The sequence below is a fragment of the Amphibalanus amphitrite genome, unplaced genomic scaffold (genome assembly GCF_019059575.1).
Source record: "Amphibalanus amphitrite isolate SeventyFive unplaced genomic scaffold, NRLGWU_Aamphi_draft 000096F_arrow, whole genome shotgun sequence".
Classification (NCBI taxonomy): domain Eukaryota; kingdom Metazoa; phylum Arthropoda; class Thecostraca; order Balanomorpha; family Balanidae; genus Amphibalanus; species Amphibalanus amphitrite.
The window spans coordinates 158723-179584 of NW_024881591.1; the positions used below are offsets into that span (position 1 = coordinate 158723).

The 20862-nt window shown below is 47.6% G+C and overlaps 2 protein-coding genes across 3 annotated transcripts in view; one reads left to right on the forward strand and one right to left on the reverse strand.

The window, feature by feature from the left end:
• The window catches only part of LOC122380317 (serine/threonine-protein kinase 26-like), a 57564-nt gene extending 48921 nt beyond the window's left edge, over positions 1 to 8643 (reverse strand). The window contains exons 1-2 of one of the 2 annotated variants that reach the window (XM_043363372.1): positions 8535 to 8643; positions 5615 to 5712 (exon numbers count right to left, since the gene is read on the reverse strand). In XM_043363372.1, coding sequence (XP_043219307.1) covers positions 5615 to 5638 — 24 coding nt within the window. In that variant the 5' untranslated portion in view covers positions 5639 to 5712; positions 8535 to 8643. Of the gene's footprint in view, positions 1 to 2667; positions 2825 to 5614; positions 5713 to 8534 lie in introns of those variants that run through there. The other variant, XM_043363371.1, reaches the window with a different exon arrangement.
• A 7394-nt stretch (positions 8644 to 16037) lies between these two features.
• The window catches only part of LOC122380350, a 31728-nt gene continuing 26903 nt past the window's right edge, over positions 16038 to 20862 (forward strand). Inside the window, exon 1 of the mRNA XM_043363436.1 lies at positions 16038 to 16346. The gene's annotated coding sequence lies outside the window, so the exon portion shown is untranslated. The remainder of the gene's footprint in view (positions 16347 to 20862) is intronic.

Genomic DNA, 20862 nt, shown 5'->3' on the forward strand with positions numbered 1-20862 from the left:
GACCTTTCGTTTGGTATCGCTTTTGTTTCCGTAGCTCCCTTATTTACGGAGTTAGACAGGGGGGGGGCGAAAAACGCCCCCCCCCGGGCTGCGGTGGTTGGGATTACCCCCCGGGCCCGGCCGGGCTAACGGAGCGAGCAAGAGGGTGGGCCTTGCACGTGCGAAATTGCGAGGGGGTACCTCCAACTGACTTGTGCACGGCACCCTACTAACCGGTCGCTAGCGATGTGCCAAATTTGAGCACAATTGGCCCAGCCGTTCTCGAGATCTGGAAGCGGCACCCTGCACGTGCACACGTGCAAAATGAGTCCCAACTGACTTGTGCACGGCACCCTACTAACTGCTCCGTAACCGTGTACCAAATTTGAGCGCCATCGGTCCAGCCGTTCTCGAGATCTGGAAACGACCCCTGCACGTGCGCACGTGCAGCAGCACCCCAACTCTGGCACATGGATATGCAGTGCCTAGTGGGTGCCTACCTACATGCCAACTTTCAGCGCAATCGGCCAAGTAGTTACCGAGATATTGCAACAATAACAAAACTGACACCTCTTCGTTTTGCACGTGGCACGTGCATAAGGGGTCACCCACATGCATCAGGAATAGTCCAATACTTGGTAGAAGGAATGAAGCTACCCTACAAAAATTGCCGCGTGTAAATCGGTCAAGTGGTTGCTGAGATATAAGCCTCGCAAAAGCGTCCGCACGGCCGGCCGGCCGGCCGGCCGGCCGGCCGCTCATACTCAGAAATTTCCGTTAATCTAAGGAAAGACTCCGCTCGCTTCGCTCGCTCCGTAATTAGAATGTAATATCCACAGGTTTGCGGGTTGATAGGCAGCGAAAGTTGAGCAGAAAGACATCCAGCATCCAACATCCGGAAAGGAGACAAAGGTGCCACCGGTGACATTCAAATACACTGAAAACATTGATATGATGTTGCATCAACGCGGATTATCTTATCAACCATGTCCATTTGAGGAAGCACTCGTCACCGCCCTTGTGAAGGAGTCCCGGGGAGCGGAGGTCTATCGCGGTCGGCAGCGGCGACCCCGGCGGTACCAAGGTCGTTCCGTGACGTCCGCCACTGCCCCGGTATCGGTGACGGTGAGTCAGACATCTGACCTCAGCAGAACGGACGACGGACGGGCTGTGGTTAGTCCCCGAGCTGAACATAGCAGAACGGAGGATCGGACAACGGGCAGGGCTAGCTGGACTGACGGCCTGACCACAGCAGAGTGCAGGACAGGGCAGGGCTGGCGGTCAGCCTCCAGCCTAACCACAGCACGGCTGCGGGAGAGCGAGGACCGGCCGGCCGGCGGTCACGGTGCACTGGGCTGGGCGGGGCGTGTCGCCGCGCACCACCGCCATAATGAGGTGGACGCCGCCACCGCGCCGGATCGTGCCCCCGCACCAGGTGGCACCGCGCCGTCCGCCCGCTTCACACTGCACGGGATGGAATCAGAACGGTGTCACCAACAGCCAAAACAGCAAGTGCAGAGAACTGAGCAGTCCCTTCGAGGGACACAAACAATGCGCTCAGACCGACCTGCGAGGTCATCCAACCGGTCTCGGTCACCTAAAGCCTACTACAACGCTATCATGGGCATCCGTCAATCATGGTGGAAGACCACTCTTCCTGTCACCAAAGACTGACTAAGCGCACACATCAGCATCCAGATAATGGCACAGGAAACGGCGCACAGAGGAAGGTGAGGGAACTCAGCGGTTCAACCTTCCTCAGACGTGACCGAGCTCGCCGTCCATCTTCCTCCCTGGTGCGGGGAAACTGGCTGGCCCCGGTAACCCACTCCGTGAGGCTGTGATTCACGTTATCCCGTCCCGGCTGCGTGGTCAGGGCAGTAGCTCGATCCGCGGCGTTCCCACGTCTTCGACAGCGTGGCGAGACGACACAGATTGGGGACGGCCAGCGGTCAGTCGAGAGAGCCGGGAGCAGCCGAGCGCCGCCGTCAGACAGGACCGGGTTAACACGGACCGGTGGACTGGGTGTGCACGCCCCACCGGACTTGGTTAATACGGCCCAGCGGACTGGGTGTGCACGCCCCATCGGGCTGGCTGTGCACTGTGCACGCCCAGCCCGGGCTGAGCGACGGGCGTGCACGCCCCACTGCTACCGTCTAATCTAACCAGACCGGGTGATAGAGGTCAGACCGAAATGCATCATCCCACCAGCAGCCAACACTGCACTGGGTGGCACTGCACTGCACTGGGTGGCTGCTGTGACCTATGACCACAGTGTGACTGGAAAACCAGTCACACCGCCGCCCCACTGGCCGTGTGGGGCGGACACAAACACCCAGCCCGTACGCCGTACACGGCTGTGGAAGCGCTGCTCCTCTCCTGCAGTACCCAGGAACCGGTCCGGCGGGGCTACACGGCAGAGTCGTGAGGCCTCCGAGCTCACTACCGCCGGCGCCACAGCCATAGCCGCGGCGTGCTACCGTCGGAAAACGATGCAACACGAGAGCCCGCCGGCGGCGCCAGGCACGGCACGACCCGGCACCCCGGCGTAGCGTGGCGGCGGCGGCCGACCCGGCAAGGTCACGGGGCCGACGAACGGGCCACGCGCGCCGGACGACGGGCGGACGGAAGAACGCGACGCAAGGCGCGGAGTCACTAACAAACCAGATCACAGTCGGCCGCGCTCACCTCTGCTGCACTGCGCGCTCACTGTTCGGTCGCTGACACTGCTCCCACTGCTGGCCGCTCGGCGCGTCCCGGCTGCACTGGCCGCAGCGGACGGCGGCCGGTGATGCGCCGCGCGGCGGCAGCGGCCGGCCGGCAGGATGGCTGGCCGTGCCACATCACAGCCCGGCCGGCCAGCGGCCTGCCCAGACCGGCCGCGCGCCGGCCGGTCCCGTTGCCGTCCCAGGACCGACCCTCACCCCAACACCAACCTCAGCCACATCCCCCACCACCGACCTGACCCGCCCCGACCCCCAGTCAGGTCAGCAGCCGGCGCCGGGAAATGGCGTCCTGTGCAGACCGCTGCCCGGCCAGGTATGCGCGTCGTGGGAGGCTCGCGCGGCGGTCCGTTCTCACACCGTTAGCTGGCTGCGGCGGCTCGGCTCGGCTCGGCGGCCGCGGCCGACCAGCGCTGGACCAGCTGATGGGCTGGACACCGACCAACAGACGGACATGGCGCTTAACTAGAGACTGACGAGAGACGAGCAATCTAGCCCAGGGAACACACAGCAGTAAAGGCCTCAGCTGAAACCGCAGCAGCACCCGACACAAACAACTGACTTCTGCCCAGTCACCCACCGGAGTACGGAGAAGGGTCACTGGTCTGAAGGTCAACTCAGTACATCATCGCTCAATAGCGGGCCACTCGAGTACTCCAGCTCCTACTCTAGCCCACCGGTCACAGGCCACAGCCCGTCCAGCGGGTGACGCCGGTCACAATGACGGCCATCTGTCCGTCATTGTCCGTCATCGGGCCGGTTACGGTACGTGTTGGCACGAGCGAAACGTGTCGGCTCGTGGTGACCGCCCAAAAACGAGCCCTGGACGACAACTGAAACCTTTGAGCCCTCAAGCTCTCTGATCTACCGACCTAGCATAAATGAGAACTCGTAGGAATATCACATAAGCTACAGATGCCGGTGTGACTCTCCGTTATAGGCGTGACACAGCGACGGGGCAGTCGGTACTTGTAGATTCTTCCGCCACGGTATATCACACGGGCGTGCCATCAGGCTTGGCTCCACGCTATGGCGTGCAGTTAATAAACGAATCGTCACTGGCACGGGCATTTTTTTCTCCGATCTAGTCCAGATTCGTGCTGGTTCTTAGCATACGACACCGCGGCACATATCTCGTGCCGCGCGTCACTGGCTAGTGGCTATCCTTCACCAGTGAACACGCGCTAACAGTGAAATGTATAGCGCCATGCAGAACACTGGCGGATGCAATACTACAGGTTTAATTTCATAGTTACGGGAGAAAGGAAACGGTAGGAGTAAGCACTCAGCGTGATGTCATCCGCCATTATTTACGCCCGCTAAGCATTTAGAATGTAAAAAAGACCAACGTGTCATAGCCGGTGAAGACATCAACAAAAACATGGCACGATCGTTCATACTTTCCCCGTTTTGCACGTAAGCCCGCATCAGGCTCCAAGCTTCACTCCGTTTATACCCGGCTATCACGCAATGTGCTCGGTAGTATCAGAACAAGGAGACAGCCGTGACCAATGGGCTCACTAACCAGGTCATCCATGGCCTGACTCAGCGTTCGGGCCGCGGTAATCCAGCCGCGGATTTACACCCCGTTCAGTCGCCGTTTGCACGGTGAGTTAGCGGCGGTCGTACTGTCGCCGTCCGCTCTCCCTGCTCCCCTCCTCTCCCTGACTCCCTCCTCTACCACAGAGCGACACCACAGGACACGGCGCCGCGGACCCCCACCCTGTCAAACCGTCCCGCGACGGTGACGGCGAGCCGGCCGCCCGGCCGACCGGTCTCTGATTCCCTCCGAAGGCCGGCGGTCGGCGCGGCCGCTCAGAGTCGGACGGTGGCAGCGCACCGCGTGCAGACGGTAACCTGTGTGACCGGGCCGCCGGCCGGGCTGCCGCCGGTTACACGGTGATGGGAGTTTAGGGGCGCCACAAGACACACGGGCAGCGACGGGTGGAGGGCCGGAGGTGGCGAACGGAACGGACAGGGGGATGGCAGTCGGGTCCGGTAGCTAGCTGATATCTGAATTATCTGCTATCATAGCTTTTATCGAGTCAGTCACCCATCCCCTAGCTGTGAACTACCACCTCGTCAGCACCGACCGATCAGACCAGTGCAGCACTCCAGTGTCCCACCAGTTGTAGCAATCTCTCCTGCACATATCGGTCGCCGAGTACCTACAGAGGGCAGCAGTCGCCACTCACCGCCCCGAGTCGCCGCCGGGCGGACCGCGGGCCCAGAGAGCCGCCGTGGAGCGGAGCGGCCGTACCGGGCAGGGGGCGCCACCGCACGGCACGGGGCGGCACCGGGTGGGACTGACGCTGCTGGAAGCGGCCGGCGGTACAGCATGCCACGTGAATAGTGGTGCACATGTGCGGAGCTTAGAAAGATGCCCAACCGTCTTCAGATGTATACCATTCATCTAAAGGCACTGTGTAACATGTGTATCTGGTACGAGTGAGCGATAGAATGCTTCTCGGGAAACGGACATTTCTGCACTGGGCCTCTAGGAAAACGGTTCATAACCATGACGATACACATTGAAAGCGTATAGTTCGTGATTCCCAAACCCATACATGGATTCAAATCCCGGCGAGTATAATATGAGAGTAGAATCCAGTTTTAACTCTTTGACGTGATCATTTGCGGAAACGGCAAAGAAAACAAAATATCTCATTACTGAGCAAATCAACTTGGCATTGCCTAAGGCGAGACCGAGCGGCGAATCAAAAAATTTACACATTTACCAACATGTCAGATAACGCCATGCCCCCGTCGGACCGTCCGTCCGACGTGCCGGAGACACTCACAGCCAGTGGCCAGCGGAGTCTGACGAGCCGGCTCAAAGGGCGCCAGAGCCAAACAAACAAACACAGAGGACGCACGGACAGCAGAAGCGGCGGCGGCGCCCGGCTACTCACCGAGGTGGACTGATTGAAAGCCATCGTGTTCCCATGTAGCGGTCAGCAGCGCTCACATGCCTCGGCCCCGGGACGGATCACAATACCAAGCAAAAGCGCTGCAAAACAAAACAACCGACAGCTTCATAAATGATCAGCAGCACAGGTAGCCAGAAGCAATAATTTCACAGAGACACTAATAGTGACTTTTGGTACTTTGCACTTCATCAGCCACACACAAGGCTATATAAAACGAAACACACAACAATGTTGGAATGGTAAGTGTAAACAAAAAACTATTTACAGTTCGACTTTTGAATAGCCGAATTGAATACTAGAAAAGAGAGATAGAGGGTGTTGACAAGAGAGGCCATCCACATCAGAAGAGAAAAAAGAAGAAAAAGAGACAAAAGGAGTGAGAAAGAGAGAAGAATGAAATAGATAGGTAGGCATAGAAAACAAAATCAGGTACAGTACACATCAGCAATAACCAGGCACTAGTGAATGGATATAAATGTTTGTCACTGTGGTGGGTCCTTAAAGTATGAGCACATACTTTTGAGTGATGCATTTAATGATAGGCAATCCAATTCAATGCTAATTTCATACCACATTAGTTTTCATCTATAAACAGGCCTGCAGTCATATTAGAGCTATGAAGTGGCCTGAACTGACTTGTGGGTCCTGTTCAGACTGGTGTTTGATTCATCTGTGATTGAATCGATTGGATTGAATCAAACAAAATTTGTTGAATCAAAAAGGTTTGATTCACCGTCAGGATTGTTTGATTCACAAGCCATAATTGAATCAAACGCATTGGGAATCAGGGTTGATTGAATCAAAAAAATTAATGATTCATGAACTTAAAAAAATTTGAAGTGAACCAACATAGTTCATTATCAACAAATATTAACACACTGCCATTACATGACAACAAAAAGAACACAACAAATACAATACTATCCCTGATATTTTGTATATTTTATTTTTTAATTGAATCAAAAAAGAATCATTCAAAAAATTTTGGCTGAATCAAACGTGAATCATTCCTTTTATTGTTTTTTGATTCTCTGAATCAAAAGGAATCGATTCACCAAATTTTTTGAAGGAATCAAATGGTGATTGAATCAAACAAAAAGCAAATGAATCAATGATTGAATCGATCCAAAAAGGTGAATCAAAAACCAGTCTGGTCCTGTTACACTTGTAAGCTAAATATACTGCAACCATTTACAACCATTTATGCTAAAAAGATAACAAAGTTTTTGATTATGTATATGTGATGAGTTCTCATGGCAAGAATGTTTTCATCCAAAGGGAAAGCTTTGCCACCAGAGTTATCATGTACAAATGCCTATGCATTATCATATAACTGCCCCTCTGGCATATAACTAGGACAAGTTATAAATCTTCAGGCTCAGAGCTTCCATGAAGACCATTGTGATGTCAATTCAAGTGGCAGCACTTAAAGATTATGCAGGAATCTTCCTCCAATATTGTTATTTTCATGTTAACTTGGTCAAGCAGCTTTTTCTTAGTGGCAGGTGGTAAAGTTTATGTGAAGACTGAAGATGAGGTCTGATTCTGAATGGTATGTTGGTAGATTGTAGGTTGGTAGGTTGTAGGCTGTAGGTTTAAGGTTTGTAGGTTGTAGGTTTTAGATTGGTAGGTTATAGGTCTGTGGGTTATAGGTTTGCAGGTTCAAGGTTGTAGGTTACTAGGTAAGGTTAGGTCAGGTTAGATTGTTTTCATCTTCACAGTACTTCATCTAAACATTTACCAGTGGTAATAGCAATCCCCTTGCTTCAATACTTCTAGCTAGCAGTCACAAGCAGGGATCACATTACTTAGTTTTTCATTTGCCTACTTTATGAAAATCATACTTCATTGTCCACATTCCACATTCACTTGAGTTTGCAAAAACCTCTTAACTAGAAAACACCAAACATGATTTAATTAGCAACTAAGTTAACAGAAATAATGAAGCTGATATCAAAACTGCTTTTCAAGGATATTTTTCTTTTCCCCCAATATTTTTTCATGTTCTTAATTTAAGAATGATGCTTATTTATGCAGCAAATCATTGTAGTCCACTGAGATGAGGTCACCAGACCTAGCCTTATCTGAACTTATTCAGCATAGCCTTCTGCCAGAAGAAGGAGTAGGCTTTGGTAAAGACAGATTGATCATGTTGGGGTGAGTTGGGATATTTTTCTAGCTCCCTGCAAAATATGCCATGTATTCAAGTGGGAGGGGCAGAACCTACATGATTTGCATGTGTGAGAGGCGAGAGCTGTATTTTAGTAACACCCCAGCTGTGCTTTGTGCAGCTCATGCGAATTGTTGTAATATCATTTAATGCATCTCATGAATAGAAAGGAAAACAATAAATGTCTGCCTCTGATCCTGTGACTTCTAGCTTAGTCAGTAGGTACCTGTATAATTATCAATATCTTGTGACATAGGCGGCGGAACGGGGAGGGCACCGGGGCACCGTGCCCCCCTTTGATTTTGGCATTTTAACATTAGCCCTATGGGCATTGCATGGAAAGAATGGGACCAAAAGTTGGCAGTGCCCCCCTTAATTGAAGGTGTTCTGCCGCTACTGTCTTGTGACAGATGCTTATAGTTGAATAGAATGTTAAAAACGTAGACTTGGTTTCTGATAGAAAGGTAGGTAATGCACAAATTATCTAGCAATGTAATGAAAAACTTGGGCTAGGCGAAAAGGATACGAGAAAATGAAATACTAGCCAACAAATGCTGGTCTCAAGTCGGCTTTGCGTTTCAGGTTGCTGAGCTGAAAAGTAGGTACTAATTCATTGAATTGAATTGAAAATTTCATAAAGAAACACTAACTTCATGTTATGAATCAAGATTACTAGAACATATGAATATGCGCAAACTTGAATCCTATTTATAATCGCATGCGCTGAGTTACCTGGAAGACCTTTGTTTCCGCGCGACCTTAGTGAAAATCAGAATATTACACTTTATAGCCACCAGCGACCTTCAATTTTATCCTGGCAAGAGCCAATCAGGACATCAACAAGGATGTGTGTTGTGTGTTCTTTAGATGTCTCTGAGCAGCTACACTCGGAAGTGCATTTTCCGAAGTGAAATTGAGTAGCAGGCACTTCGAAGGAAAATATGAACAATGCATACAATTTAATCGCTACAATTTAGCTACTTACTAACGAAGGATGGAATTCAAGCGAAAAGACTATCATATACGGGATTTCGACACCATAAAACTATTTTCCCCACTAAAACTGGTAGCCGGGTATCCTGATCAATGATTGGTTGAATTGATAAAATGCGCGCTCAGTACTAAGTAACGAACACATTGGACTTTGTTGCTCCACAAATGACGCACCAGCGACAAGGAGGTAAACTCCACTAGCAAATCAAAATATGAGTGATTATACCTATATACAGTACCTATTTGTAAGTACCTATTTATAAATCATTAGTATCTTGTATCAAGTTCCCGGTTCCGTCAATTTAGAGGCATCGGCTGGAAGTCGGATTAACAACCGTTTAACCGTTATTTGATTTACTATTGCCGTGAATCTGCTGCTGGCACTACAGTCACACATTTCAATTTGGCCGCGCTGATAACACTGATCAACAGCCAAAAATGTACAGAGAGGTGAGCATTCGTTTCTACCTAATTCGAGGCCGCTGATTCGAAATCTGGTCACCGTTTTGCCCCATCGGGCTCAGTTTTTTGTCTGGCACATACTGATGCCTTAAATTATCACTTTTTATGCATTGTTGTTAGCCTATTGTAGATATCCTTAGATCTAGATTATATATCTTTTTAATCCATATTTACCACAGCCAGGCAACACAGATGAGCACAAAACTATTGAATTTGTTGGAACAGAAATGTATATCACACATCACAGCGCAAGGTAGGTAATCACATATTGTACAATCACGGCAAAGTGCAATCAACCAACGGTATGGTCATCCATCTGTGCTACCTCTCGACCACACAGGCAAGATTTTTGGTCATTTCAAACACTTTGGCATCTTCCTTTCGCTCAGCAACTCTTCTTGTTAGAATCGCTTCTGATTCTTGCTTTGTCTCCTCCCCTGCTCCCCTGCTGACGTTCCTCTCTCTGCAGTGTCCAGCAGTAATCACCCATCATATTGGGACCAAACTTGCCCTGATATCTGCTCTCCATCACGGCGATGTCCTGATGGAACCTCTCCCCATGCTCGTCACTGACATCTCCAAGATTTTCCGAAAGTAAATTGGATCACTAGCCATGTAATATAAAGACAGAATAACAAGCTGAGTACATGCACCTAAGAAAAGGACGCAAACATACTGTAATGCCAAAACCTAACACGATGCCCCATTTCTAGTGCCAGATTCGTATTTTGCACCCTAAATTACCCCAGACACAGAGCTTTTTCCTTCGGAGTCACCGGCAATGTCATATAAAGGAAGAGTGAAATGTTGAAAATAGCCATTCAGAGCAGATACACAGACATACTGGATCTCAAAAACCTAGCCTGATACGCCATTTCTGATGTCAGATTCGTGTTCAGCGTCACAAGTTACCACAAAAATGGGTATTCTGCTTTCTGTACTATGACAAAAGTCAAATTTTGTTGTTCAGTGTAATTGGCCTGGCAAGATATATGCTGCTCTGGCACGGGATTCGCCGAATGTCTGTCTGTATCAGCACAGACTCAGAGATGAGATACCTATTAGGTATCCGGCCCCAAATATTCTGCCATAGCGGCAGTGGACTCGTCTTTCCCTCGCTGTTACTAAAAATGGCAGTGGTGACTGGTGAGCGGGGTCTCTTGCATTGCAAGTCACCATATAGAGCTTGGTAATGCTCGCACTGCTTATCAGTTATCGACCCCACTGCGGTGAATTTCAGGTATGCGGACCGGGTATTGCTGCTTCCCGCTTGCCGCCTTTTCCAAGGCCCTAGTCCCGAGTCCGACAGTTCCTCGAGTTTGAAAACGCCATCGGGGGTCCATTCTCCAAAGAATACCAGGGGAGCAGCTGGAGCGAGTGCAACGACGGGCGGCACGCCTGCAGACCACGGACCTCAGAGACTCGCCGTGCCCAGAAAGGTTTCACCGCCTCGGCCTCCCGTAGCTGCAATACCTTCACATGAACTCCGGGTACCACTTGAGTCACTCCTGACAAGCGACACGAATCGCAGACCATAAGAGGTCGCTGCAGTGAAAGCTGGGGAAGCCGAACGTGCAGGAACGCTTTTATAAAAGCGTTCCTGCCGCTTTTGGAAAACGTTCCAGAGCGTTTTCCAAAAGCGTTTCAGTCGTGAACGACTGGAAGCCCTGCTGTCAGACGTCGTCTCTGCTGAGTCGCTATTGTCGTTCAAGACGCGACTGGACTGACACTGATCAAGCGTCATGTTTGACATCCCTACCCTCAAATATGGTCCCTTTCCGATCAGGGGCGGCGGATTCGGGGGGGCAGAGGGGGCAGCTGCCCCCCTGGCAAACTCGTGGGGGGGGCAAAAGTATCTTTTTGCCCCCCCCCCCATAATTTGTGACATAAAACTTTGACAAGAAGCCATATATTAATTTTGTTCGATCATCTGAAGGTGTTATCAGATGCCCATATACTATATCATACGTTGCCTTTCTTAAATGACAAGCGTTTGCGTTCAATAGAAGTTTCCCTCTCCTCAAACTCGTTTTAGAGGCAATATAAGCATAAGCGTATCACCCGGTCGACTGAGGCGGGCGCTCTCGAGCTGCCTCCATACCGCCTGTCCGCGTCGCGCCGCGCGTTTTCTTACCGAGCGGCCGCGGCGTGGAACCGCCTGTCGCCGGCTGTCACCGGCTCTGCAACCCGCGCCGAGTTTCTGCGCCGGCTGTCGAACTAGTCGAGGGTCTGGTTTGTCCGACTTTGGACCGTGTTTTTATATACCTATCTCTTGATTGTGATTTACTGTGATATTGACTGTGTCATGTTTTTATCTATGTACTCTGACTCGGACTAAATATTAAGCCACTATGTGGAAATGTCCTCAATACACCGAACTTGAACTTGAACTTGAACTTGAACTTGAAGCGTCAACGTGACGCAGCGGCAGCCCAGGCCTTAAATGGCCGCTTTTAGGGGCGACGGATACGGGGCGGCAGAGGAAGCGTCGTCGACTCGTCACCTACGAAACTTTTGGAGGAGTGGCAAACGTATATTTTGCCCCTCCATAATTTGTGCCCTAAACATGAGGAAAATTTCCATAACCTAATATTGTACCTATGCGCCCATACAGTTGGTCTAACCGTCACTTTGGAATACATTAAATGCCAACGATTTCCGCTTTAAAGCAGTTTTTTGTCCTTCCAGCTTCGATTTTGAGACATTCTAAGTGTGCAAGAGACGCAACTCCGACCTTCAGTGGTCGTTTACCGCTATTTTGTAAATTCCAAATCTCAGGCGATCGGAGACGGAAGGGCTTGCCATTCGCTTGCGGGTAGTTAGGACTGATGAAATTTGTAAAAAAAGTTGGAAATTTTTTTTTTGGGGGGGGGGCACTGACCATTAGTGGGCCTCCCTCTCATTCCAAAACAGACGAATGGATGGATCTCGTGATCGCTTTTCCTGAAGCCATCTGTAGACTAAACGTTGCGCGATCATGCGACAAAAAGAAGCCCTTCTCAATAGGTTTCAACCCTCCCTGGGTCACGTCAAAGTTGTTAAGTCAATGGACGAGGTCATTCGGCATAATAGCCCCACAATAGATCCAGCCATTTCATTTCATTTCGTTTATTTCATTTATTAACCATATCAGCCACGGGGCATGCCCATTTTTTTCTATAAATCCAGTCCGAACCTTTTGATAGGACGGATTCACAAGGACAGAGCCAACGCTAAGCGAAGCTTGTTGCGGTGACCCTGCCCTCTACCCTCCGATCGCGCAATTCCAGTTCTATGGCAGAATTTAGAGTCCAAAGTTTAACGTGCGCACATAGCCACGCACGGCCGGTCACCTCACTGACTTCGCCTGGCTACGGCCTTCCACCAACCGCAGCCATACCTGTCAGGAGGCCCATAAATGTCAAGCGCCCGTCGCGCTTCGAACCCGGACTGTTATAACCGGGAACGCGTGCTCTCACCACGCGGAGTCCAACGCTCTACCAACTGAGCTACGGGACCGGCTAAAGTCATTTACGGCCAAAGTCACAGCGCAATAAAATAAGCCACAGCACAATAAAAATAGTGGCTGCAGTGACTGTACTCAGGTCGTTTGACATGTGAAACTGAAATTAAAGTCACGCCACCTGAGGCGCCCTGACTCGGCTGAATCTGGGTCGGATATGCGTCGTCTTTGCAGATATCACTGGCGGCTGATTCTCGAGTAAACAGACGTGGTGTCAAAATTTGATGTGATATTAATAGTCGACCTTACCGCAGTCTGCGTACCCCTAATGCCTGAAACAGACTCTTTCCGCAGTCAGGAAATCGCATGCGCGAGCCTATTCAAATACATGGAAGCACGCTCGCATGAATCGCACGCACCTCCCGGATGCGATTGATGCGGGAAGAATTATACATAATGTATTTGAATAGGCTCTCGCATGCGATTTCCTGAACGCGGAAAGAGTCTGTTTCAGCCATAAGGCCTTAATGAAATAACGCCCACTCACAGCTTCTGGCTCCTCGTCCCAGTCCTCCGTTCCTTCGCCCTAGCCCGCCGCTCCCTTGCCTTAGCCCTCCGTTCCCTCACTCTAGCCCGACAAGTGTTTGGGCTTATTTAACTCGCTGTGGTTTGCTGTATAAACCGAGACAGCCCGTCTCGGTGAGCTTAGTTTACGAACCACTTTCTTGGGGTGGGTTTAGCTGGCGGATTGCTGTCCCAATAGGTTTAGTTGCGACCGTTTGCCTCTGAATGTATGGTAAGCGGTCTTCTCATGCTATGAGCTATAGCTTCAGTTGATATCTGTCTCATGATATCAAGGGAACGTTGAACGGAAATCGAATGTAACATGAACAGAGAAAATGGTACCGAGTTACCTCATTGAAAAATAGCGCTCAAGCGCTCACCTTTTTCCTTAAGTTTAGTTCCGTTCTTCAACATCCGATATGCCATCGGCCTATGGCACAAAATTTCCCGTTGGAACTTATTCTAATACAGCGATACAAAAATCGTTACAGCGTCCATTTGCGGATCCAGTGAGGGGAAATTGATAGTTATTACTTTCCCGCAAAGCCCTGATTCGACAAAAATATGTTTTCTTATAATAAAGCTATTATATTTTTTTTTACTTTCAAATGCACAGCAGTAGGTACGTAGGGAATAAAAATCCGAGGAGTTTTTGGATTTTGGGGACTTTTTTGGGATGGGTATATACCAGCAGCCTCGAAACCACCTTTCTGATCCACCTATGATATCATCTCGGTCTGGGATCTTGCCCCCCCACGCCAAAATCGAATCCGCCGCCACTGTTTCCGATACCTATGCCTATTGCCTTTCACTCGAATTCGATGCTAGCGTGGCCCATTAGGCCGAGTGGCCTCTTTTATCCCGATGCCCAACTTTATAAGGTAAGGTAAGCCACGGTATATAGAGAACTGGTAAGCAATAAGCATAGGCGGCGGAACGGGTAGGGCACCGGGGCACCGTGCCCCCCTTTAATTTCGGCATTTTAACATTAGCCCTATGGTCGTTGCATGGAAAGAATGGGACCAAAAGTCGGCAGCCGCGCAGTGGAAGGGTGGGGGCGGATTTCGCCCAGGGTATATTGAGTGAAGGGTAGGACGAACTTTGGTAGGAATTTCTAGTATACCTACTAGAAAACCTACTATATGTGGTCGGGACTAGCAAAAAGTTAGTTCAAACTAGAATATGGTAGCGCTTATGGTTTGCAGTCGTGACGCGCACGTGACATTCATTTCTTAAATTTCTTAAATAACAGGTTTTAGGGGTCGATTAGTGGGCAGATACATTCAATTAGCTATTAATAATTGATTATGCAAACATTCAAGAATCTACATCATTCAATTCTAGCCAAAACCACGCGGCGCTCCCAGGATTCGAACTCACGACCCTCGGATCCGTAGCCCGATACGCTACCGACTGCGCTACCGAGGACCGCGCACCGACGATCGGAGAGGCGGATCGCGGGTGCTGGCGTGCAGAGAAATCTTTACCCTGTACGCCGTCACTGGCGGATCCAAGGGGGGGCATTGGGGGCAAATGCCCCTCCCGTAGAAATCTGGGAGGGGCATTCAATGTAAGTATGCCCCTCCCGCCAGATAGGTTATTTTTGGCGTTTTTTGAGGTTCGAAATTTCAAAATTTTCTTCAGAATCCCATAATCTTGTCGAAATTGGATGCTTACGCATCAGACATCGTTTTAAAACCAACTTCAATTAATTAAAAAGTTAAATTTTCCTTCCAGGTACATACACATGTAAACTTCGGTCATATTTCCGATGATTTTTTTTGGGGGGAGGCCCAAAACGGCATGAGGCTCAATTTGAAGATATTTTTTTATTTTTAAATTAAAAATAAATTTCGGCAAATCCCAAAAAATAGTAGCCTAAATCCGAAGAGTTTTTAGTTTTAGGGGCACCCTACCTTGGGACCCTTCGCTAAAATGCCCCTCCCATGACAGGTGGCTGGATCCGCGAGTGTACGCCGTAGAAGATCGGCTGGGTTTCGTGAAAAATGGTAGAGGAATTGTCGAAAGAAAATTCATCGATCTATCATTTGAGACTAAGAACCATTGATTCCTTCAAAGGTTGACCGAGATATCGCTCGCCGAAAACAGGCCATTTAACATGTAAACCCTATGGGCTGGTAGGAAATGTACGCCGTGGAGCAGCAGTGCTACCAACTAACTTCGGCGGGGGCCGGATTTCGCCCACCCCTTAATTGAAGGTGTTCCGCCGCTACTGAAGGTAAGGAAAATTATCCAACCCACAAAGCCAAATAAGCGATCTGTAGATGCCCTTGATAAATAATATTTTTTTTTTTTTGGGTTGCGCCCCAAGCTGCGCCTAGGAATACATAGGGGTATGATAGGGATCATCATGATTCGCCAAGTAATCCGCCAAGAATAAACTGGTGGTACTGATGATAATGAATTTCTTCAGAGCATTAGAGAGTATCTTAAATGCTACCCTCTTTCAATAACGGAAAATGGCTGAAAAAGAAAAGAAATGATTGGTCAACGCTTCAATCCACGGCTAGACCCATGCTAGACCTCTAGACGAAAAATTTACGCGGTAGCCAAAGGCCATGCACCATATCGCCAAGGCTAAAATTCCTGCCCATGACCGTTACAACATTTACTTGCGACTGATGACGTCAAAAACCTAGCGAATCACGTTGAGAAATGGACTTATTTTGACCAATTAAAATCAGGCCTGTAAATATTTCGGATTTCTATGACGTCATTTACTGTCATAGGGTCTCTTCCTCCTTAGAGGTTTCAAGACTAACTGTTTGCGTCCGCCATTGTTTAATATTTTTCGGCGTGGGTTGAGGGGACGCGATAAATTTTATCGTAGAAACTAAACTGATATTGTTTTTTCGGAGTCGAATTCATCATATTTTACGGATAATTTACTACTGTCTCATCATAGTGCTCTTGTCATTGGGCAGAACCGTCTCCTGTGGTGATCGACCGCAGGACGAGGATCCGCTCCAGCTACGTCTTGCGGCGTGGGTGGCGCGCTAGCCGAAAGTGAAGAATCGCGGAAGACGTCCTATAGGAATGCTTTTGTCAGACTAGTCATCGAGGTACGTTTTCCACCATCTGTCCTCACAATTGAATGTTTGTGATTATGTTGTTTTAACTCTAAAGCTACTGCTACCAGTAATGCTGTGGGCTCTCATTCATTGCCGACATGGGTCCGCTGCGTTGATCATCTGATGTTGAACCATCTACATGATGTGATGTTGTTAACCTTTGTAAACAAGAAGGGTTCCTGCAAAGACTGTTAAAATATATGAGTATATTGTTATGTATTGGGGTGGGCTATGTCACCGCTTGATCCTGGTGGTCTTGGGGCATCACCACTGTCAAGTCTAATGGTGTCCGTGGACCCCTTAGGGTAGACAACACTGTTACATCTCTCCATTATGAATGTGATTAACAGTTCTTGTAGCAGCTCACTTTATCATCCTGTTTGACAACCTCTCAATGAAATAATTGCCAGATGATCATTCACACAAAAAAGTGATAAGCTGCTTGTCTTCTCTGTTAGTTAGATATGTAGGGCTGCTTTTATGGGTGCAAAATGACCATAATAGTCGGCACGCCCTAAAGTTCTAATTAACAAACAAGAAGGGTTGCTTTCCAACTCTGTGAGCTGTGTCGGTAATGATGCAGCACAATAATAAATGATAATAGTCAAGGTAATTAAGTTCTCAGGAGGCAGGTAGGTAATTTGACCAAATAGGTACACAAGTGCTTATTTTTGGAGTTAAAAAGTATGCCATTTTGAGATGTCTGTTATGTGACCTGCTGGGATTGATTAAAAAAAAAATGTTTTGGCTGATCTGTCATTTGTTATTCACATTTCTATAATGAATAACATGGATAAATTATATAGTGGATAGAAAAGGATTGCTGTGATTATATCATATCACTTATTTTGTAAAAATTAAGATATCAACACTTGCAGATTAATTGAATGATGAAGTCATTTAGAGCCAGCTTCATGCCCTCAAAATTGCCTTTTTTTTGCATCTTTAATGGTCATAAGGTACAAACTACTTCTGCAGTAATTGTTGTTATGGTAAAATCTGTGCTTTTTTAACAAGAAAAGGAACCATTATTTTTTACCTTTCTGTTATATAATGCATTGTCCTTTACCATTATCAGATGTTGATGTAGAATTGTTCTTTGATTGTGAATCAAAATAGGTGCAAACAAGTAGCATAACTCATTATGTATAATAATGAGCTCCAAGTTGTTAATGGATTCTAAGATTCAACTAAAAGAAAACTGGCAAAAGCACCATGCATATAGCCCATTAAGTTTCACCAGAGTTTAGCTATAGAGTATGTTTGCTAATGTTACTAAACTATGATAGTACTACATACCTATTCACAGCAGGTATATGGTAATTTTCATGTCCATACCAGGCCAGCCTGTATGCTTACTGGTGTCTCTCCTATAGTCATTAAATATCTACGATGTTGTAAAACTTACTAAAGTTTAAGTAATGCAAACCATGAATAAATATGTTTGCCGCTGACATTACATCCTATTTTGAGCATGGGCAGTTGCTTAAATATGACAGCCTTTGATGATTGATGTCATTGTAGAGGCTCCAGACCAATGCATTAGAACTATGATGCCATAATTTATTGCCACCTGCTGACTGTCATAGTTGACTGTTGAAAGCTTTTTAAAATCAACACTTAGGGAGGTACATAGGTTGCTGGGGGCTGGGTTCCTCACTCCTCATCACTCTAGTAGCAAGCAATGGACCTTGATAAGATTGATGTGCAACTCATTGCATTTTTGCTCAGACCCAGTGGCATGCTATCATTTTCTCCAAACTAATACCTGGCATTTGACTGGCCCAATGTTTGAGTGGTTGTTATCTCAAACAAGCAAAAAAAAAAGTTTGGTTTCCAATGAAGTGAGCAGTGTTTCAGCTGGGCCAGAGTTGATGTATCAGTATGTATGGGACAAATCTAATTGTTGAGAGAGTTCATAGGTATTCTCTCTCTCTCTCTCTCTCTCTCTCTCTCTCTCTCTCTCTCTCTCTCTCTCTCTCTCTCTCTCTCTCTCTCTCTCTCTCTCTCTCTCTCTCTCTCTCTCTCTCTCTCTCTCTCTCTCCCTCTCCCTCTCCCTCTCCCTCTCCCTCTCCCTCTCCCTCTCCCTCTCCCTCTCCCTCTCCCTCTCCCTCTCCCTCTCCCCCTCCCCCTCCCTCTCTCCCCCTCTCTCCCCCTCTCCCCCTCTCCCCCTCTCCCTCTCTCCCTCTCCCTCTCCCTCTCCCTCTCCCTCTCCCTCTCCCTCTCCCCTCCCTCTCTCTCTCTCTCCCTCCCTCTCTCTTCTACTCTGGTTTTCTTCCCTCTCTGTTTGTTGTTTGATCTAATCTTGCTTTTGTTTGTAAGACTGTCTTAATGCTCAATGTCTTGAGCTGCATTTTAAGAGCTCTCTGTATGACACTGAGTTTTCAGTTATGCTGCTTGAGTTGTTTTTATGTTATTTGGTACATGTTGCTGGTTGATTTATTCTGCTTCCATTTAAAGCTGCAATGGATTTGGGAAAAAATGAAATGCTGGAACGTAGATTCACTTTGTTGTTTTCATTTCGAGTCGCATGGTTTCTTCGGAGCATTAAAATTTGAGGAAAAATGTTACACAAGGTTAAGCATTTATTTTGTTTCTTGTTTTTGAAATATCGTATTTGTTATATTTTGTGAGCACAAATTAAGGCTTATGCTTAAATTAGCAATTTTCTCTCTAACTCTGCATTGCTCTTTTCATTTTCTTGATACCTCTCTTCTCACTTTTACCATTTCATTCCATACAGTCGTAAGTCGTGACATTTTTAGTTTTCGCTGGTACTGGCCATTGTGATCTTGTGACAACCGAATGGAGAGTGGTTGGCTGACCTGCCTCGCATATGGTCCCAAATTATAAGAGAGCTTATCTGAGGGAGATATTATGTGTTGCTGTACGCGGGAGGAAGGAAACGAGCGAGCGCAGCGAGTATATCCGTGTTTAATGGAAAAAATATCAGTTTAAGCGGCATTCCCCGGCTCGGTACCGCGATGCTTAACACGATCTTATGTCTCCGTAATTGCTGGACTGATTGATAAGCGTTCTCCTGCATCAGATAGATCCATCCCTGTAATCATGAACTTCGCTACTTTCGATGCATATGGGTGACCAACACTGCGCGTGCCACATACCAACTGCCAAGACAGGGGTGTCGAAGTTGTTCCGCTTACATAACGTTTTTGAGAGCCTTTTTTCTCAGGAACCACTGGACCGATTCTCTTGCGGTCTTTTTTTGTAGGCTAGCTAATAGCTTCATCCCTTCTACCGAGTAAAGAAATGTTCCCGATGCTTGTGGGTGACCCTCCCCCCATTGCACGTGCGACATGCAAAGTGAAGAGGTGTCGGCTTTATTGTCATTGTCATGACTTGGTTATTACTGCGCCGATTGAACTGAAACCTTGCATATAAGTAGGCACCCACCAGGCAATGCATGGCCTTGTGGCAGAGTTGGGTGTTAACGCACGTGCGTACGTGCAAGGGTCGCTTACAGATCTTGAGAAGGGCAGAGCCAATTGCGTTCAAATTTGGTTCACCACTAGGGGCAGGTGAGCAAGGTGCCGAGCAAGTCAGTTGGGGCTTGGGTTATATGGGACCGCGACAAATCAAAGCGATCCTGAATTTTAAATTGTGTGGTCACGTGATATAGGTCAAGGTGAAATGAATGGTGAAAAGTAAGCATATTCATATTAATGACGTGGAGCGTTCTTTGTGGCCAGTTTTGGTAATAAAAGTCATGAAATTCGAAGTGCCGTCTGTCGTTTGAGACCAAATTAATTTGAGGTTTAGTACCAAGGTCAGCTCCAGGTCAGGTGAAAAAGTCAAATTTTGAAGAAGATAACTTTCAAGAAGAAAGTTCCAAATGTAGTTTGAGCTCAGGATTCCAATGTTGCAGTTTTTATTTTCTTTCGTTGCTCCCAGCTCTCAACAATTGCTTTTGAAAACATGACTTTGTCATTTAGTCCAATGAATAAGAGGTAATTTATTCTATTTGGATTTAAATTTTGAGATATCTTGTTAATCTTTGGCACAGTTTACCACTCATAGCTTTTTCATGATTTTTTTTTTTTGAAATTTGGAAAGAATGTATCTGAGATATGACTTGATTGTCATGATTAAAAAGCTTTTCTTCAGGATATGTAAGTAATGTTTATGTTTTTTCGGAGTTGTTCAAGAAGATAAGTACAAATATTACATTTATAAATATTTGAATAAATGTAATATTTGTACTTATCCTCTTAAAGGGACCCTCCCACCTTCAAAAAAGTTTATGAATTGGCATGAAAGTGATGTCGCTCGGTTCAGAAAGAGCGAAAACGAATATCTACCAAATTTCACCGAAAAATATTCACCGGTTTTCAAGATATTAGACTTTTACTTTTGTTTACTTTTTGGGATCTCCGCTGTTCCTAGCGACTTTATTTGGAAGCAATAGTTTGGCAGCTGAAAGTGCGGCACTTCTTGCGCGCAAAGCAGCATATACCACCGCGTGCTACAAAACGTTCTAGTCAAACAT